The sequence below is a fragment of the Coregonus clupeaformis genome, chromosome 6 (assembly GCF_020615455.1).
Source record: "Coregonus clupeaformis isolate EN_2021a chromosome 6, ASM2061545v1, whole genome shotgun sequence".
Lineage (NCBI taxonomy): Eukaryota > Metazoa > Chordata > Actinopteri > Salmoniformes > Salmonidae > Coregonus > Coregonus clupeaformis.
In genome coordinates, this window is record NC_059197.1 from 11,470,728 (window position 1) to 11,488,901 (window position 18,174).

The 18,174-nt window shown below is 43.7% G+C and overlaps 1 protein-coding gene across 1 annotated transcript; it reads left to right on the top strand.

Annotated features, from left to right (window-relative positions):
• Nucleotides 1-203: 203 nt before the first annotated feature.
• Nucleotides 204-15,126, top strand: LOC121568241. Its single transcript, XM_041878797.2, has 13 exons — nucleotides 204-228; nucleotides 329-361; nucleotides 1,452-1,509; nucleotides 3,426-3,568; nucleotides 3,721-3,855; nucleotides 4,203-4,393; nucleotides 4,482-4,513; nucleotides 5,264-5,406; nucleotides 8,156-8,256; nucleotides 9,063-9,292; nucleotides 13,495-13,823; nucleotides 14,072-14,128; nucleotides 14,429-15,126. The coding sequence occupies exons 1-13, from the start codon at nucleotides 204-206 to the stop codon at nucleotides 14,707-14,709; spliced, it is 1,758 nt and encodes a 585-aa protein (XP_041734731.1). The 3' UTR covers nucleotides 14,710-15,126.
• Nucleotides 15,127-18,174: the final 3,048 nt, after the last annotated feature.

Sequence of the window (18,174 nt, forward strand, 5' to 3'; positions counted from 1 at the left end):
AAAGCAGATCCCAGCAAAACAATGACTCATACTACATATTAATGACTGAGATGTGGTTGTACTATGGAATATTTTTGGATGGCTAGGCAATTGGATATTGTTGTCAGGGGTGGTGCTTGTAGGTGTGGCTGAAATTGACTACTTATCTCAGTGCCTCTTAGTCTTTCATCTATGAGTGAGACTGCTTTATTGAAAGAGTCACCATGACCACTCCACTACTGATGTTTGGTATGTGAGCATCCATATCAAACTCTGAACATTTGCCAGAAATTGTAAGTTCAATCTCTGGACTTCCTTTCCTTAACATTTGTTTGTTTCATTTGTACAGTTCTTCTGACTCTACCCTGCTACAGCGCACATGGTAAGTAGGAAGCACTATCATCTGTTGCATCTGTTTGTATGAAACATAGGGCTAGCTGTTGAGAGGTGTAGGACTGTGTGGGATACTTCTCTGCCTCTCAGATTGATGTGTGTACAGTATAGAGCAGAGATAGTGTTGTAATGTGGGCTCCTCTTTGATTGCAGTAACCACAGAATAATTCATTGTGAATTATTGCTCTGTGGTTTGGACTTGAGCGTTTATACATCATGTATCGTACTTCCCTGAAATGCCTCCTGAAAAACAAATGTCAATCGGGAATGCAGTGGATCATGTTGGTTTAGAATCCCAAACAGAGTTCTGCTTATATAGGGATATCTGCAATCTAGATGATAAATCAGTGAAATGAGCTGTCATCATTACTAGAAACCGAAGGTGCACATGCTCAGGGCCCACTTTGGGTCCCAAACCATAGTTTAAGAAACCCTGCTCTAAACCAGTGGTTCCCAAACTGAATTTTGCTCTGCCCGGAGTACCCCTGAAGTACCCCCTCATGTGCATTTTACCAGTAGGCCTATGGTCTCATGAGTCTTCTCAAGAACCTCCTGTGGATAGGCCAAGTACCCCCAGGGGTCCTAGTTCCCCTGGTTGGGAACCACTGCTCTAAACAGTATAGCCTTCACGGTCATACTACTGGCCGTGTGGTTTATAAAGCTATGGGGATATTTAGCCCGATTTTAAGGTTTTTTAATTCAAATTACTTCTATTGAGCTGCAGAGAACTTTAGGGAGTGCTAACTGGAGCCATAGATACTGTTGTTTCCTGACAATATATTGAGTAAGGTATACATTACTCAGTTTTTCAGGCATTTTGTCATAGGATAAAACACATAGAGATAATTCTATCAACTTCAGTCACTGATAGGCAGTTGTAAAATGCAATTCTAAAACGATAAATAATTTACTGCTTGATTTTATTTTTAAACTGTAAAGCAATTTACAGTTACAATATTTTCTTAGTGAGCGTTTTGCAAATATCACACTTAGATTAATAGCATGACCTGAGAAAGAGCTTTTCACAGAATACGTAGCCAGAACATTGTCTTGATTTGGGGATGTTCCATGTCTCACAGGGCAGGTTAATCATTTTGGAATTCCAGTTTCTGCCCATGTTGAGAATTTCTATGGCACGTGAGTATAGCAAGTACCCTTATTATCTGTGCTCTGGGTAGAAGCTGCCCTTGGGCCCAGAACTTTAGTGGGGATATGTAAAACTGACCTTAGATCAGTGTTTGGGGGCAACTTCATCCTACTACCTTGCTTTAATTAAGATGTGTCATCATGATGTGACTGTATGTGTGAGCATTGGGAGTCCACTCTATGTCTATGTCTAGTATATGTGACCGACCGGCTCAAATCGTCTTATGTAGCAACATTTGAAATTGTGTTTTTTACATTGGATAAAAGTAGAGACTCAGAGCTACAAAATGGTTTATCATACACTACAGTTGAGGAACAATGGGAAAGTAATTTAGCTTTGAAAATGAATAAACTTGTAAACTCACTTGCAAAAATGGCCTTTGAATCTTTTGGTACTACTACTGGAGAGCGCTTCTTTGTCTACACCCATTCAGCATCGTTCACACCGTCTTAAGCTTTAGCCCCACCCATCTCTTTAAGGGTTGATCCGAGCGTTCTGTACTAACAACAGAAGTCAAGCACCCAAGCTTGCTAGCTACTTCCAGAACAGCTCACTGAACATTACTCGCCCTAGCAGAGCTGGTTAGGCTATTATGTTATCCAGAGCATTGGTGATTGTAACTGTGCTGCCAGATTGTCCGTTCGTAAATTCAAAACGTGTCGCTCTCGGAGCATTCCGAACGCTCTGGCCGATGAGTAGGGTTGATCCGAACGTTCTGACCTCACAACTGCAGTTAAGCACCCAGGCTAACTGGCTAACATTGTTTAGCTTGCTAGCTACTTCCAGACACATAATGAGAGAACACCGCACTGACCATTTTACTCACCCCAGCAGAGCTGGTTAGGCTGTTTTCATGTTATCCAGAGCGTTGGTGACTGTAACTGTGCTGTTGACAATTTAATTCCGCATTTTTTGCAGACGTTTACTGACACCGGCTATATTCAACGGGTGTTGAGCGTTCATAAATTCATCAGTTATTCTGCGCTCTGGTACACTCAGACGAGAGTGCTCTGAAATCGGAGTAGATGGCCAGACTGAATTTACGAACGCACCCAAAATGGTTACTTGCATAGTGGAGTCTTTTGTTAAGACATGTAGCTAGGTAAACAACGAACCATAATCACAACTCATGACGTCACTAACCTGCATGAATTTGCAGGTAGCTATCCAACCATGTTCAATGTTAGCTAGCTAAAATTAGGCTATAGCTAGCCAAACAAATGGCTCTTTCTGAAACGTGTAATATCTGAAAATGTAGCTAGCTAGACTATCTTACCGTATACATCATTCATGGATGGACGCGTCTCCTGTCGGATGCCATGATTGCCCTTAGTTTGAAGATGTAATCAGGAGGTGTTTTCTCCATCTCCTTAGCTATCATACTCGAATTCCACAGATTTCAAAACTCGGTCCTCCAGAAAGTGGAGAGCAACACTTATGCAGTTTTAATACATGATACAAAAATGTTTTTAAGCAAAGTTAGACAGGATTACCAAGAAATACTGACAAGCTCAAATAGACAGAAGCGTGCTATGTGGCAGACCAATCCAAACTCATCTCTCGGCATGTCCAGCCCACTCATTATCTCAGCCAATCATGGCTAGCAGGACTGGTTGCTGTCTTTTTCTTTGGCTAAACCAACTAGGCTCGTAATTTAACAATTTTATTCGTATTTACAGATGGCATACAAGTTTGTTGTTAAGGCACATGAATGTTCATATGTTCGAGAAGGCATTTCTGCCCAAAAACACATTTTGATTGAAAAAAAAAAGTTTACGTTCAAAATGCTCTCCTGTGAAGTAGTGACCCGCTATATACGCCTAGTTTCCTGAAACGGGTCATATATGTGCTGCACATAGATATAGATAATGCCCTCTAGACATTAAGATGAGCCTCTGCCTTTCAGGTCTCCCAGAGATCAAATCTGTGGCGGGCTGAATTATGGATTTCTAGATTACACCTGCTGTGAAGGAGTACTTCATAAAGGGGCGGGGCTGTCCTGCTGTGGAAACAAGGCCTTTAACCTGACCCAGGCTTCCTGTTGTGAAGGTGAGCTAGACGGAGTCATGTCTCCTAGCAGTATCCCACAAAATCTATTCACTTAAACCTGGTAACTGGGTTGAAATCATTATTTTCTCAGGACCTCCCAAGTTTGAATTGATATGCTGTGTGTGTATTTATCTGTGACTCAACCATTGCAGGCCAGCTGACACTGAATGTGAGCCAGTTGGTATCAGATTGCTGTGGGTGTAGGGCCTATGACCCACTCAACCAGCTGTGCTGTGACACACGGATCCTAATCAGGACCCAACCCCATGACAAGTGTTGTGGAAAAGGTCAGTGAGTTCAGGTCTATTGACATCTTTGCTGTCATCATTGATAATGTAATTGTGTTTTTTTATTCATAAAAAGGCATAAAAAGAGGTATGTTGTAGTGTGCATTTTAGGCATTTCTCTCAAACTGTCTTTCCTATGGAGGTCTGTCTATTTCGAAAGCTGTTTTGGAGATGTTTCCCAATTCTCTCATGCTGAGTCCCTGTGACATAATTTCCCACCTGCACCTCACGGCTTCTATGCTTACTCACTCCCCTTCACAATGTCAAGCTTGTAACACTTGAGCACTTGAAAGCACTTCAGTGCTTTAAACAGTAGATCTGATCAATTGTTATTACCTGTCCCACAGAGCTTTACAATGAAGACGACCAGCTTTGCTGTGGAAATGTTGGAAGGAAGGTCCTGACTAAAATGTCCATTCACCACATGTGCTGTGGAGACCACCAGTTTGACTGTCAAAGCCACTGCTGCTGCTTCGATTCTGAACAACTATCCCCAGAGCATCTCAATGCAAGCTGCTGTGCATCATCAGGGTTTAATGTTAGTAAAATGCAACCTACTAGTTTTGTATGGTTGTAATGAAACTTCACATTATGATAGTTTGTGTGTATTTTTTTTTTTTTTTCAGCACAGCGGAATTGCTCAGAGTTCACCAAACTGGTAAGGTTGCCTTCAACCATATACTGAACCTCACAATGTTTTACTATATTTATTCAATGTTCAATTCAACCATTTCATTAACAGTCAGGTTTTTAAATAATATATTTGATGTCCTATGGCTAAAAGCCACAACAGGGGTGGCATCCGTTTTAAATTATGCATATAATGTAATAAAAAACACCCACTACATGTCAGCTTTTCTGAATGTTCTTTAATAGATTTCAAGAAGTGTTTAGAAACCCATTATATTCTTAATTACAATAAAAGTCACTCCAAAATGACACAATACATTATTTACCATTCATTTATATTGGGCACAAAATAATCTGAAACACAACCAAAACAAACAGCAAATGCATCCATCAAGTTTGTAGAGTCACAAGCTTGATGTAATTAAATACTTAACTTTTTACTACTTTAAAGCACATAAAGTATAGTGAATTTGTCCCAATTCATTTTGTAAACTAAAATGAGGGGACTATGTACAAAGAGTGCTGTCATTTCAAAACGGATCACCTGATATTAATGAAAATGCCCTCAAAATAAAGCAGACAGTCTGCACTTTAACCTCATTTCAAATCCAAAGTGCTGGAGTACAGAGCCAAAACAACAAAAACTGTGTCACTGTCCCAATACTTTTGGAGTTTAGTTTATGTTTATGCTCGGTTTGTGTGTGTCTTTATGTGCATGTGTTTGTATTGCATCTAATTTTGTGTGTGTGTGTGTGTCTGTCTCTCCAAATGCCTCCAGTATGCCTGGGGAGAAGCCCTGTGGTCAAGATGCCTGTTTTAACCCAACAACAGAGCGTTGCTGTGTGAACCCTACATCTCTCCAGGGGCAGCGTTACTCCCACCACCTGACCTGCTGTGAGGGAACACTCAGCCACACCCCAGGTAAGACAGCACAAGGTGTCCTACTAGTGTCTAGTGTGTGGAAAGTATTTTCCCACTTTCTCGGACTGGGTGTTTATCTTTGTCTTCTTTATAAACCCACAGACAGAGAAAGACACGTGATGGAGACATTGGAAATGCATTCAATGAGACTCTTAAATTAGATATAAAATCTTATATCTTAAATAAGACACAGTTGATGCAAGTGTGTGAGTGAGTTCTTGTGGAAGATTAGGTGCTCTGCCACCAAATAAGATATTAAAGTAATGATAAGTATTACAAAAGATATCACTTTCATTTGGCCACTTTCAAACAGTTTCTTCAAGCACTTCAAATCTCTATTCATGTGTAATTATATTATGCGGCTCCAGGTTAGTTGGCTGAACAAAAATGAAACAAAGAACTTGTATTACCAGATTATTAACCATGCATGAATCAGCACCATATTGTCTCTGAAACATCCCTTCACATGAAACATTGCACCACTCTAGTGGTGGACTTGTGTGGTCCTTTTAGTTAATGATAGTTTTTCCCCTGTGAGGTTTGGTAGGGTAGGCGTTGGTGTAACAGCAACATATTCAGGGTAACTGAAGCATGCATGAGAGCACCAGACTGTGTGATCACGCTCTCCGTAGCTGATGTAAGTAAGACCTTTAAACAGGTCAACATTCACAAGGCCGTGGGGCCAGACAGATTACCAGGACGTGTACTCAGAGCATGCACGAACCAACTGGCAAGTGAATTCACTGACATTTTCAACCTCTCCCTGATCGAGTCTGTAATACCTACTTGTTTCAAGCAGACCACCATAGTCCCTGTGCCCAAGAAAGCTAAGGTAACCTGCCTAAATTACTACCGCACCGTAGCACTCACGTCGGTAGCAATGAAGTGCTTTGAAAGGCTGTTCATGGCTCACATCAACACCATCATCCCGGAAACCCAAGACCCACTCCAATTCGCATACCGCCCCAACAGATCCACAGATGACGTAATCTCAATCGCACTCCACACTGCCTTTTCCCACCTGGACAAAAGGAACACCTATGTGAGAATGCTGTTCATTGACTACAGCTCAGCGTTCAACACCATAGTGCCCACAAAGCTCATCACTAAGCTAGGGACCCTGGGACTAAACACCTCCCTCTGCAACTGGATCCTGGACTTCCTAACGGGCCGCCCCCAGGTGGTAAGGGTAGGCAACAACACATCTCCCACGCTGATCCTCAACACGGGGGCCCCTCAGGGGTGCATGCTTAGTCCCCTCCTGTACTCCCTATTCACCCACGACTGCATGGCCAAGCACGACTCCAACACCATCATTAAGTTTGCTGACAACACAACAGTGGTAGGCCTGATCACTGACAATGATGAGACAGCCTATAGGGAGGAGGTCAGAGACCAAGCAGTGTGGTGCCAGGACAACAACCTCGCCCTCAATGTGAGCAAGACAAAGGAGCTGATTGTGGACTTCAGGAAAAGGAGGGCCGAACAGGCCCCCATTAAAATCGACGGGGCTGTAGTGAGCGGGTCGAGAGTTTCAAGTTCCTTGGTGTCCACATCACCAACAAACTATCATGGCCAAACACCCCGAGACAGTGGTGAAGAGGGCACGACAACACCTTTTCCCCATCAGGAGTCTGAAAAGATTTGGCATGGGTCCCCAGATCCTCAAAAAGTTATACAGCTGCACCATCGAGAGCATCCTGACTGGTTGCATCACCGCCTGGTATGGCAACTGCTCGGCCTCTGACCGTAAGGCACTACAGAGGGTAGTGCGTACAGCCCAGTACATCACTGGGGCCAAGCTTCCTGTCATCCAGGACCTATATACTAGGCGCTGTCAGACGAAGGCCCAAAAAATTGTCAAAGACTCCAGTCACCCAAGTCATAGACTATTCTCTCTGCTACCGCACGACAAGCGGTACCAGAGCGCCAAGTCTATGTCCAAAAGGCTCCTTAACAGCTTCTACCCCTAAGCCATAGGACTGCTGAACAATTAATCAAATGGCCCCCCGGACTATTTTTACACTGCTGCTACTCACTGTTTATTATCTATGCATAGTCACTTTAGCCCTACCTACATGTACAAATTACCTCGACTAACCTGTACCCCCGCAGATAGACTTGGTACCGGAACCCCCTGTATATAGCCTCGTTATTGTTATTTTATTGTGTTACTTTTAATTTTATTTTTTACTTTATTTTCTTTAGTAACTATTTTCTTAATTCTATTTCTTGAAACGGCATTGTTGGTTAATGGTTTGTAAGTAAGCATTTCACAGTAAGGTCTACACCTGTTGTATTCGGCGCATGTGACAAATAAAATGTGATTTGATTTGAACCACCTCATACTTGAAAAGCTATTTTGATGGGAACTCACATGTTGAGGAATTTAGAATGGAATGATTGTCTAACCACCACCAACTTTTGGCTCACACTGCAGCAAGAATGTTGATGTAGACATTTGCGTTGGGTAACTCCCATTTTCTGTAGCAAAACATGTTTTTTGGGTGTTCCTTGAACATTTCTGGCTGTAAGGCTGTAATGCACCAAATATGTAGGTGAAAGAGCAGTCTAATTCCTTACAGATGACCAGTTTTGTTCAGCAGTCATTGCACTGTATTGTATAGATGCTGATTTTACCGTATGTACAGTATATGCTGCCAGGTTCGACAGATGATTTACCATTCTTGATCTGATCATCACCACCATCACCATCTCTGTCCTCCCTCCTTCCCATCTCTCTAACCAGGTCTCCACGATGGTGCTAGCTGTGGCTCTCAGGTTTACAATCCAGAGATCAAGATCTGCTGTGCCGGGCAGCTGTCCAATAGGGTGCTTGGAGACAACCTGGTGCGTCCATTAGCCCACAGAGCTTAGGCCTACAGCTAAACCTTAGTTAATTGAACCTCCTCCACTACATTAATATTAGTTATAATCTCAGTCAAATTGAAGTAAGACAGCTAAATCATCCATCCGCTTGTTGAGTAGTTGTTGGTCAAAGCATAAAGACAATGCTGTACACAGGGATGTATCTGTGTATTTGTACAAATGGTCAAAATAACTAAAAATGGCATTGTAAGACAAGGCTGACATTTTATGTTGTCCACAGACCCATTTCAGTTCACTCAGAATGTTTAGACAGGACCGCAGTGGAAGTGGGTGTCCTATACTCAAGGCCAATGTTCTAGAGTGCTGCTTGATCTAAAAGTGTATCAGGGAGAAATTCTGCCCCATGATTTGCCAGTAACAATGACTATCTGTAGTGGTGTTTGCTTTACTTGGGCTATATGCTGTACACTGTCAGTTTCGGCCGCACAGTTAGTTATGTAAACCCATTTCCGCAACCAGTTAGAGTAGAGCGCCTCCTCTTCAGTGTGAGTGTGTGTCAGACGACGGATAACGAGAGCTCTCTTTGGGTCTCTTTTCTATCGCTTGGCACTCTGTCGGTAGAGGATGTGTGCACAGGTCCACTGGTAAGAAAGAAAGTCAGACATCCTTTTCTAGCAAGTGGACTTTTATGATTGTGTGTGAATTTAGGGTATGCACATGCTACGGTGTGTGTGCATGAAATTGTCAGTACTCATGTCTGTATGTGTGTCTGTTATTCATGTTGTGTGTGTGTTGATACCCTGCTGACTGGTGTCTCTCTCTCCCAGTGCTGCGGTAAAACTCCCTATGGTGTAGTGGACCGAGGGGTGCTGTGCTGTAACCAGACCTTGCACCGTGGGGTGGAGGATGGGCACCGGTGCTCCCCAGGTGGCCACTTGTATCTGCCATCCCGTGAAATGGTGTGTGGGTCACGTGTTCATCTCGATGATCAAGGCAAACACTGCTGTGGAGAGGAGACATACGACCCTCAGAATGAAATCTGCTGCAACGGACTCAAGTGAGTTGCTCTGTAGAGTCGAAACTGTTAAGGTTGTACAGATGTAGGATCTTAATTTGAGCGAGTTTCCTACAGCAGGAAAATAATCCTGCAGCAACAGGAAATGTGAATTACTGTATTATGTGGATTATAAATAATGGACATTTTTGTAAGGCTTGATAAATTTTTCATAAGGGAGAATCCAGTCAGAAATTTCTAAGTGGAAATTTTAAACCTAAAATACACTGTAGGTTTTACATTTCCTGCAACAGGGTGATCAAATTTAAGATCCTAAATCTGTTGTTGAACCTAGCCAGGTAGTTTATCCCAAAGACATGGGATCCTTACCGTCTTCAAGCACAGTTCATAGTGCCTAAGGGCTAACGATTAGCAGGCTGTATCCAGCCTCCCTCGCTGCTGTATCCAGCCTCCCTGTCTACATATTGATGCAATGTCTTGAAATGTATGTGTGTGCGTGCAGGTGTGTGCACTCATGCATGCGTGTTTGCACTATAACAAACTGAGAAATTATTTTCCCACTGTCTTAGCCTGGGTCAGCATCTTTGTACTGTATGTGTCTGTCTGAGAGACGTGGATGCAAGTGGGATAGAAAAATATCCCAACATTCCCACTACCTCAGATGTGAGACAATTCTGTGGGAGGCCACGGGTCAATGGAATGCACCATGTCTCTAGAGAGACAAACAGACAGAGTATGTTAGCCTTCCTGACGTCTTTGAAAAGGGTGTCTTCCACTGCAGCTGACGGTCTAAAGTTCTCCTGCTGTATAGTCTTGTGTGACTTGTGCTTGACCTCAGTGTTTAGGAGGAAGTTAAGGAGGAATCAGATTGATTCTTGTTTGGGATTTTATGAATGTTACTAGTATTTTTCAAAGTAAATGTTGTTCATTATTGACCGAAATTTGTTTACGGGAAAGAAAAAAGCACTTGAATCTACTTATGTGTTTGGCAGCGGATTCACATGCTGATCTAAATTCTAGAGACCATGTGGAAACATGTGGTTGAACACATCATTAACAAACAATTCTCCATTCTTCAAACTGTGGGTTGTAATCCCTAGTGCTGTTCCCAGGAAGTTGCATGGCTGTCTAAATTTACACCAATGCCATTACTCAATACTTTGGCCATGAAACAAGCGTGAAGTCCGTGAAAACAGTGCTGTCGTGAGTGACGCACTTTAATCTATTTTTGTTTTGACCCTGTGACTGAATCCCAAATCACTCCCTTCCCCTCGCCGATCACTTTGTGCATTCACACGTGTCTCCTCCATATGCACAAGTGTCTCAAAGCTGAGGGAGTGAACATTATTGAGGGTGTAGGGGATAATTAGACCCTCCGATAACCACTTAGACTGTTTTGGAGTTTGCACAATTTCATACAAACGAATGAAAAGGCGTTTCTAATTATGAGCCACGTGTATTTTGTCTGATTTCGAGGTATGACCAAAACATGGCCAAAACACTGTCATGACCCATACATTTACATCTTTTGTGACATACAGTATATTGCGTTATTTTGTGGCTGATTATGACACCTACATATGATATATCCAAACCAACATTTATTCAAATTAGTTTTTTCATTTGAAAGTTTGTTTCTTAAATCCTTTGTTGTTGTAATGAACTATTATGACCATCCTGTGTCACTATACTTGGACTAAGAAAATACACTTTATGACACTGTCAAGAAGCATTATGACTATCATAATCATATATGCCAGATTGGCCTATCACGTACATGCCCATATATCAGTCATCAGTCAAAAAGAGGGTGTCTTGTCCTGCTCCTGAAATCTGCTCCTGCATTCATCCAGTCATCAGCAACAGAGCATTGGGTTAGTTGCATGTCTGACATCAATGTGTGCGCAATTACAATGATAATTTAATATGGTCAATTTAAAAAATATATATATTACATAAACATACTGTTGACACATAGGCTATGGTGTCATGGAATGTTTTGCCTTGTGTGGTAGGATTTGTGGGTTTTGACGCTCTTATGTAGGTGCCTAGCAAGCTAGATAAGCAGTCATCATCATAAATCAGGTCGACAATCTACTGGCAAATCCTTTTTAATCCATGTCATACGGTGGGGAAAAAAGTATTTGATCCCCTGCTGATGAATCTTATGAAAAACGCATGTCAAAAATGTTATGAATTGATTTACATTTTAATGAGGGAAATAAGTATTTGACCCCTCTCCAAAACCTGACTTAGTACTTGGTGGCAAAACCCTTGTTGGCAATCACAGAGATCAGACATTTCTTGTAGTTGGCCACCAGGTTTGCACACATCTCAGGAGGGATTTTGTCCCACTCCTCTTTGCAGATCTTCTCCAAGTCATTAAGGTTTCGAGGCTGACGTTTGGCAACTCGAACCTTCAGCTCCCTCCACAGATTTTCTATGGAATGAAGGTCTGGAGACTGGCTAGGCCACTCCAGGACCTTAATGTGCTTCTTCTTGAGCCACTCCTTTGTTGCTTTGGCCGTGTGTTTTGGGTCATTGTCATGCTGGAATACCCATCCACAACCCATTTTCAATGCCCCTGCTGAGGGAAGGAGGTTCTCACCCAAGATTTGACGGTACATGGCCCCGTCCATCGTCCCTTTGATGCGGTGAACTTGTCCTGTCCCCTTAGCAGAAAAACACCCCCAAAGCATAATGTTTCCACCTCCATGTTTGACGGTGGGGATGGTGTTCCTGGGGTCATAGGCAGCATTCCTCCTCCTCCAAACACGGCGAGTTGAGTTGATGCCAAAGAGCTCCATTTTGGTCTCAACTGACCACAACACTTTCACCCAGTTCTCCTCTGAATCATTCAGATGTTCATTGGCAAACTTCAGAGGCCCTGTATATGTGCTTTCTTGAGCAGGGGGACCTTGCGGGCGCTGCAGGATTTCAGTCCTTCACGGCGTAGTGTGTTACCAATTGTTTTCTTGGTGACTATGGTCCCAGCTTCCTTGAGATCATTGACAAGATCCTCCTGTGTAGTTCTGGGCTGATTCCTCACCGTTTTCATGATCATTGCAACTCCACGAGGTGAGATCTTGCATGGAGCCCCAAGCCGAGGGAGATTAACAGTTCTTTTGTGTTTCTTCCATTTGTGAATAATCCCACCAACTGTTGTCACCTTCTCACCAAGCTGCTTGGCGATGGTCTTGTAGCCCATTCCAGCCTTGTGTAGGTCTACAATCTTGTCCCTGACATCCTTGGAGAGCTCTTTGGTCTTAGCCATGGTGGAGACTTTGGAATCTGATTGATTGATTGCTTCTGTGGACAGGTGTCTTTTATACAGGTAACGAGCTGAGATTAGGAGCACTCCCTTTAAGAGTGTGCTCCTAATCTCAGCTCGTTACCTGTATAAAAGACACCTGGGAGCCAGAAATCTTTCTGATTGAGAGGGGGTCAAATACTTATTTCCCTCATTAAAATGTAAATCAATTCATAACATTTTTGACATGCGTTTTTCTAGATTTTTTTGTTGTTATTCTGTCTCTCACTGTTCAAATAAACCTACCATTAAAATTATAGACTGATCATTTCTTTGTCAGTGGGCAAACGTACAAAATCAGCAGGGGATCAAATACTCTTTCCCCTCACTGTATGTCACAACCGGTCTAAATATATGTGTCATGACAGTGTTATGACCATATTATAACAGGTTATGACAAGTTATGTCAGCTGTTACGACATATTATGACATGGTTATGACCGTGTCATAACGTGTTATGACACTGGGTGTCAAGTAAAGTGTTACCAAAATAGATTTTGCTGATGGGTTTGTCTTAATTGATTAGCTAAATGGATGGCCTCCCCTCTTGAGTACTGCAGGTATTGGTCATCTCTCTACATTGCTCAATCTGTTGATTCTAGTAATCAATGGGCTAAAACTCATAATTCTTATAGCTAGAACTCTCCAGATTCCATTTCCATGAGTGCTATATTCCTTTAACTAGAATGGGTAAAATTAAATCAATTATAAATTATCATCAGTTCAATCAAGTACAGGCATACCTGAATGACAACAGAGACAGAATGCCATATGGAATTTCATTGAATAATTTGGGGTAGGCCTCATCTCCGAGGAATGCTCTTCAGAGCCAGATGCTGATTACAACTGGCATAGACAGCACAATAGGCACCAAAATCTGAGAGATGATATGTGCTCTTTTGGTAATGGGAGATCAAATTTTTTCTCTGCACAGACACAGCAGGAGGGGGAACATGTCCTGCTGTGGAGGGAAGGCTTATGATCCCAGCAGTGGCAAGGTGAAGTGCTGTGCAGGGACTCTGTACAACCTGCAGGTTCAGGACAGGCTCTCAGAGGAGACCCATTGCTGTGGGAATGTCCTGATGGAGGCCGGCTCCACCCAGACCTGCTGCTCTGCCCCAGGGCTAGACCTGCTCTACCCTACCCAGCCAGGGTTCACCTGCTGTGGGCACCGCTACCCCAACTCCTCCCTGTGGTCTTGCTGCGCGGGGGTCCTGCACCCAAGGCCTGAATCACACACCACCAGCAAGAACATGATTCCAGGTCAGTGGGAACAGGATATAATCCAAACTTGATTCCCATTTTTCATCGATCCATGATTTATGCCAGTTTGAGTTGCGTCTGTTTCTCTCTGAAAGGTCTCCGAAAGACCAACCTACAGGCCAGACGAGTGATATGAAGATTCTATATGTAGTTCATATAAGATAAAGGGGGTGTCTTTTGATGGGTCCCTGCTTGGATTCTGTCTCTGTCTTTGCCCATTTGATTAGACTGTTGTTCATTATCCTCAGGACCTAGGCTTCTACCACTGGGGGGCCTGAAGACGGAAGATCTGTGTCACACCAGAGGTAAGGCCTCCAGTTTGAAGCACAGGATGAAAGGAAACATGACTCAATCATTTGACCAGACCCGTCGCCAGACCTCAGTCTTAAGGGGGGCATATGAAATTCATGGGAGGGCAGGGCACAATTATTATGAGCCTACAGTACGTATATTTAATAATAAATTCCCTCAAGTGGGGGGGGGGGCACAAGCATTTTTGGGGGCGGGCCCGGCCCCCTATGGCCCGCCCATAGCGACGGGTGTGAATTTGACTCATTGATGTACAGTAGCTTCACAACGCTGATCTAAAATGTGTGTGTGTCCAGTTCTGCTAGGGACAGTGGAGAGTGTGTCTGTGAAGATGAACAAGCGGTCCATCGTGATGGTGAACACCATGTTCATGCAGGCCTCGCGTGGCCATGTCAGCGCCCTGCCTTCCCCTCACTACCTCACATTACCCGACCACTGCAGCTTCCCTGAACTGGTGCCGGGCAACACTTACATCTGGATGAAAACAAGACATTCCTCAGACATCATAAGATTCATTTCTGATCTCAGCGATCATTCCTCCCCTCTCCATTCCATCCTTTCCTTGTGCTCAAAATGATACATTTAACCATGTTTTGAGGCTATGCAGTGTTTGTTTATAATTACATTGTTTACAAACAATGGCTTAAAAAAACACTTTCATTTTGGGTTATGATGTGGTAGGACAGTTTAACTAAGCTCGTGAGGCATACGTTATATTCTTCAAGAATAAATTGGTATATAATTAAATCACAGATTGCCTCTTTAAGCTATCAGTAGCTGTTTAAGCAATTTTTATTTGCTTTCAAAAAACGACAATGTTTAAGGTGTCTCGAGTCACATCTCAGGATAAGCCATATTTGATTATGTTTGTCTGGGTAGTGTTTTCTGTTATATTATCACAAAAGTTCCTTTAATGTTAATGCAATTTAATATTGACAAGATCCTCCTGTGTAGTTCTGGGCTGATTCCTCACCGCTCTCATGATCATTGCAACTCCACGAGGTGAGATCTTGCATGGAGCCCCAGGCCGAGGGAGATTGACAGTTCTTTTGTGTTTCTTCCATTTGTGAATAATCACACCAACTGTTGTCACCTTCTCACCAAGCTGCTTGGCGATGGTCTTGTAGCCCATTCCAGCCTTGTGTAGGTCTACAATCTTGTCCCTGACATCCTTGGAGAGCTCTTTGGTCTTGGCCATGGTGGAGACTTTGGAATCTGATTGATTGCTTCTGTGGACAGATGTATTTTATACAGGTAACAAGCTGAGATTAGGAGCACTCCCTTTAAGAGTGTGCTCCTAATCTCAGTTCGTTACCTGTATAAAAGACACCTGGGAGTCAGAAATCTTTCTGATTGAGAGGGGGTCAAATACTTATTTCCCTCATTAAAATGCAAATCAATTTATAACATTTTTGTTGGTATTCTGTCTCTCACTGTTCAAATAAACCTACCATAAAAATTATAGACTGATCATGTCTTTGTCAGTGGGCAAACGTACAAAATCAGCAGGGGATCAAATACTTTTTTCCCTCACTGTATGAAGAGAAATTATAGATAAAACAACTGGAAACTCAGAACTGGGAAATCTCAGACGTCAGTGAGTTCAAGACAACTGGGAACTCTGAAAAAAACTAGTTCCGACTGTGAAAATACATTTTAAACGGTCATCCAACTCGGAATTCCAAGTCGGGAACTCTTTCTAGCGCTCCAACCTAAAGCGCACTGATGTCATGATTCGACCTTGTTTTTTTCAGTGATTCGAATTCCCAGTTACCTTGAAAGCACCATAAATCCAGAGAATGCCAGACTTTGATGACATAGTTTGATTACAATATTTGCCCACAAGGACCGCCACACCACCTTCCTGTTCAAGTGAGCACAACAAGGTGAGTCCAAAAATGTATTGTATGCTGCTGCATAAATGATGTACTATGCCAGGGAGATATGTACAGTGGGGAAAAAAAGTGCCCTCTTTATTTATCCTACGGTTCTGACTTGGTGTACAGGGAGAATACTGTAAGAACGGCCAATGTTCTGAATTCTGTCGCTGTACATTTCAAAAGTGCTGAACAAATAGTTATATTGACTACGTCCATCCAAGCTCGCTCACTAATATCTTAGAAATTACGGATTGCCTCTTATCCACTCGTCGTTCCCTTAAACCATAGTTTGTACATCTCAATTGTCAGTAGAAACCACATTTGTTTAAGCAAGTCAGCCATATCAGGAGCACACAAAGGCAGTAAATGAGGCTGAATGATCTGTTTCGCTGCCAGACAAGGCTCCGCTGTGTGATGTCACGAGAGGCTGTGTCCTGGAGGGACGTTACATCCCCCTGAGGTGGCTGCAAACCCAGACAGCTATGGCTCCATCTGCTGGTATGGTCGGGAACTCCACCCCTCTATGGCCAATCTTCCCACGCAGCTGAAACAAATGAGGAGCTGATGAGCTGAAGGTTTGGGGGAAGGGAAGAGACACAGTCTCCAACCTGGGCTCTCTGGAGGACAAGAGTGCTGCATGTCCACTTCCATGAGGAATATAAGGATTTGGAGATACTTACCTTTGGGAAATACTCACCTTTGGATATATGCACCTGTGGAAATACGTGAGAGACATTTGGAAGGACTTTTTGCTGGGTTGGCCACTAGCTGCAACGTGGACTACAGTAAGGCTGGGGAAAAGTTATCTGAGCGAGTGAGAATTATGATTTTGGATGTGGAAGAGACATCCCTGAACTGTTAACCCTTAAAGAGCCACAAGAGAACAGAATTTTGTTATATTTTCGTTAATTTCCCAAGACCTATAATAAAATCCTTGTTTTGTTTGAACCTTGTCTCCTTGCACTACTTGAGCAATCCCGCTGAAAGCTGTGTAGCCTCTCGTGACGTCACAGATGGTGGAGAATACGGGCACACTCAAGCGTTAATAGTGCATGTCAGAGGAGGATACCGAAGGTTTGATCACCCAGTTTTCCAAGTTGGCCGTAGGCTCCCCGCCGACTGAAATGGAGGACATATTGAAAGCCCTTGTTGCTGGCCAGCAAGCCCAGATGCAAGCAAACGTGGCTCTCTTGGAGGAGCAAAAGAAAGCCAACCTTCTGAAGGCAGAGGAATTGCAGTTGCAGAGACAGAGGGTGGTCCAAAATACCCGCCCAATAAAGGCAAGTGACTTTATATCTAAGATGGGAGCTACCGATGACATTGAGGCATACCTGCATGCATTTGAGGCCACGGCCACTAGGGAAGCCTGGCCCAAGCAACAGTGGGTTGGTCTGTTAGCCCCCTTTCTAACCGGGGAATCGCTGAATGCTGTCCGGGACCTGGGCCCTGACCAGGTTACTGACTATGATGCCCTGAAGTCTGAGATCCTCAGCAGATATGGACTCACAAAGTTTGGTATGGCCCAGCGCTTTCACAGCTGGACCTTCCAACCAGACCAACCTCCTCGGGCGCAGATGCATGAACTTGTCCGAATCGCAAGGAAATGGCTGGATCCGCAGAGGAATACAGCAGCGGCGGTGGTGGAGGCCGTTGTGGTGGATCGTTACCTACGCGCCCTGCCTTATGAGGCAAAACGGTTCATCAGTCAACAGGCCTTGACCACGGCTGATCTGACCGTGGAAGCTGTGGAAAAGTACCAGGCCACAGCGGAGATGCTGAATGCTTCCCGAAAAGACCCCAGGAGTGCGGCCCCACCACAAATGGGAAGAACCCGTCCAAAGGACCCCAAGGTCTCGAACCCAGCCACGTCAGGACTTATCCCGGCTCCAGGGGGAGCCAGAAACCAGGCGGGTCCAAGAAGAGTACACCAGGAGGGGGGAAACTCGACAGTGTTACCGGTGTGGGGGAGATGGGACATATCTCCTGGCAGTGTGGGAAACCAGCCGATGAACCTATGCCCACTGCGGAGTCCTCCAGCTCAGCACCCACACACCGTTTTGCCTCGCTCTTGGGAGTCGTAGATGGCGGCCCAGATCGACCCCCACCTGCCCGGTAACTGTGAATCACCATGATGTGGAGGCCTTACTGGATTCTGGTAGCCG

What these genes read in the sequence shown, in the direction of transcription:
- LOC121568241 (XM_041878797.2), top strand. Translation starts at nt 204, where the DNA reads ATGACCACTCCACTACTGATGTTTG. An exon ending in CCAGGCTTCCTGTTGTGAAG is followed by an intron (nt 3,569 to 3,720) that starts GTGAGCTAGACG and finishes CAACCATTGCAG; the next exon opens with GCCAGCTGACACTGAATGTG. An exon ending in GCTCAGAGTTCACCAAACTG is followed by an intron (nt 4,514 to 5,263) that starts GTAAGGTTGCCT and finishes AAATGCCTCCAG; the next exon opens with TATGCCTGGGGAGAAGCCCT.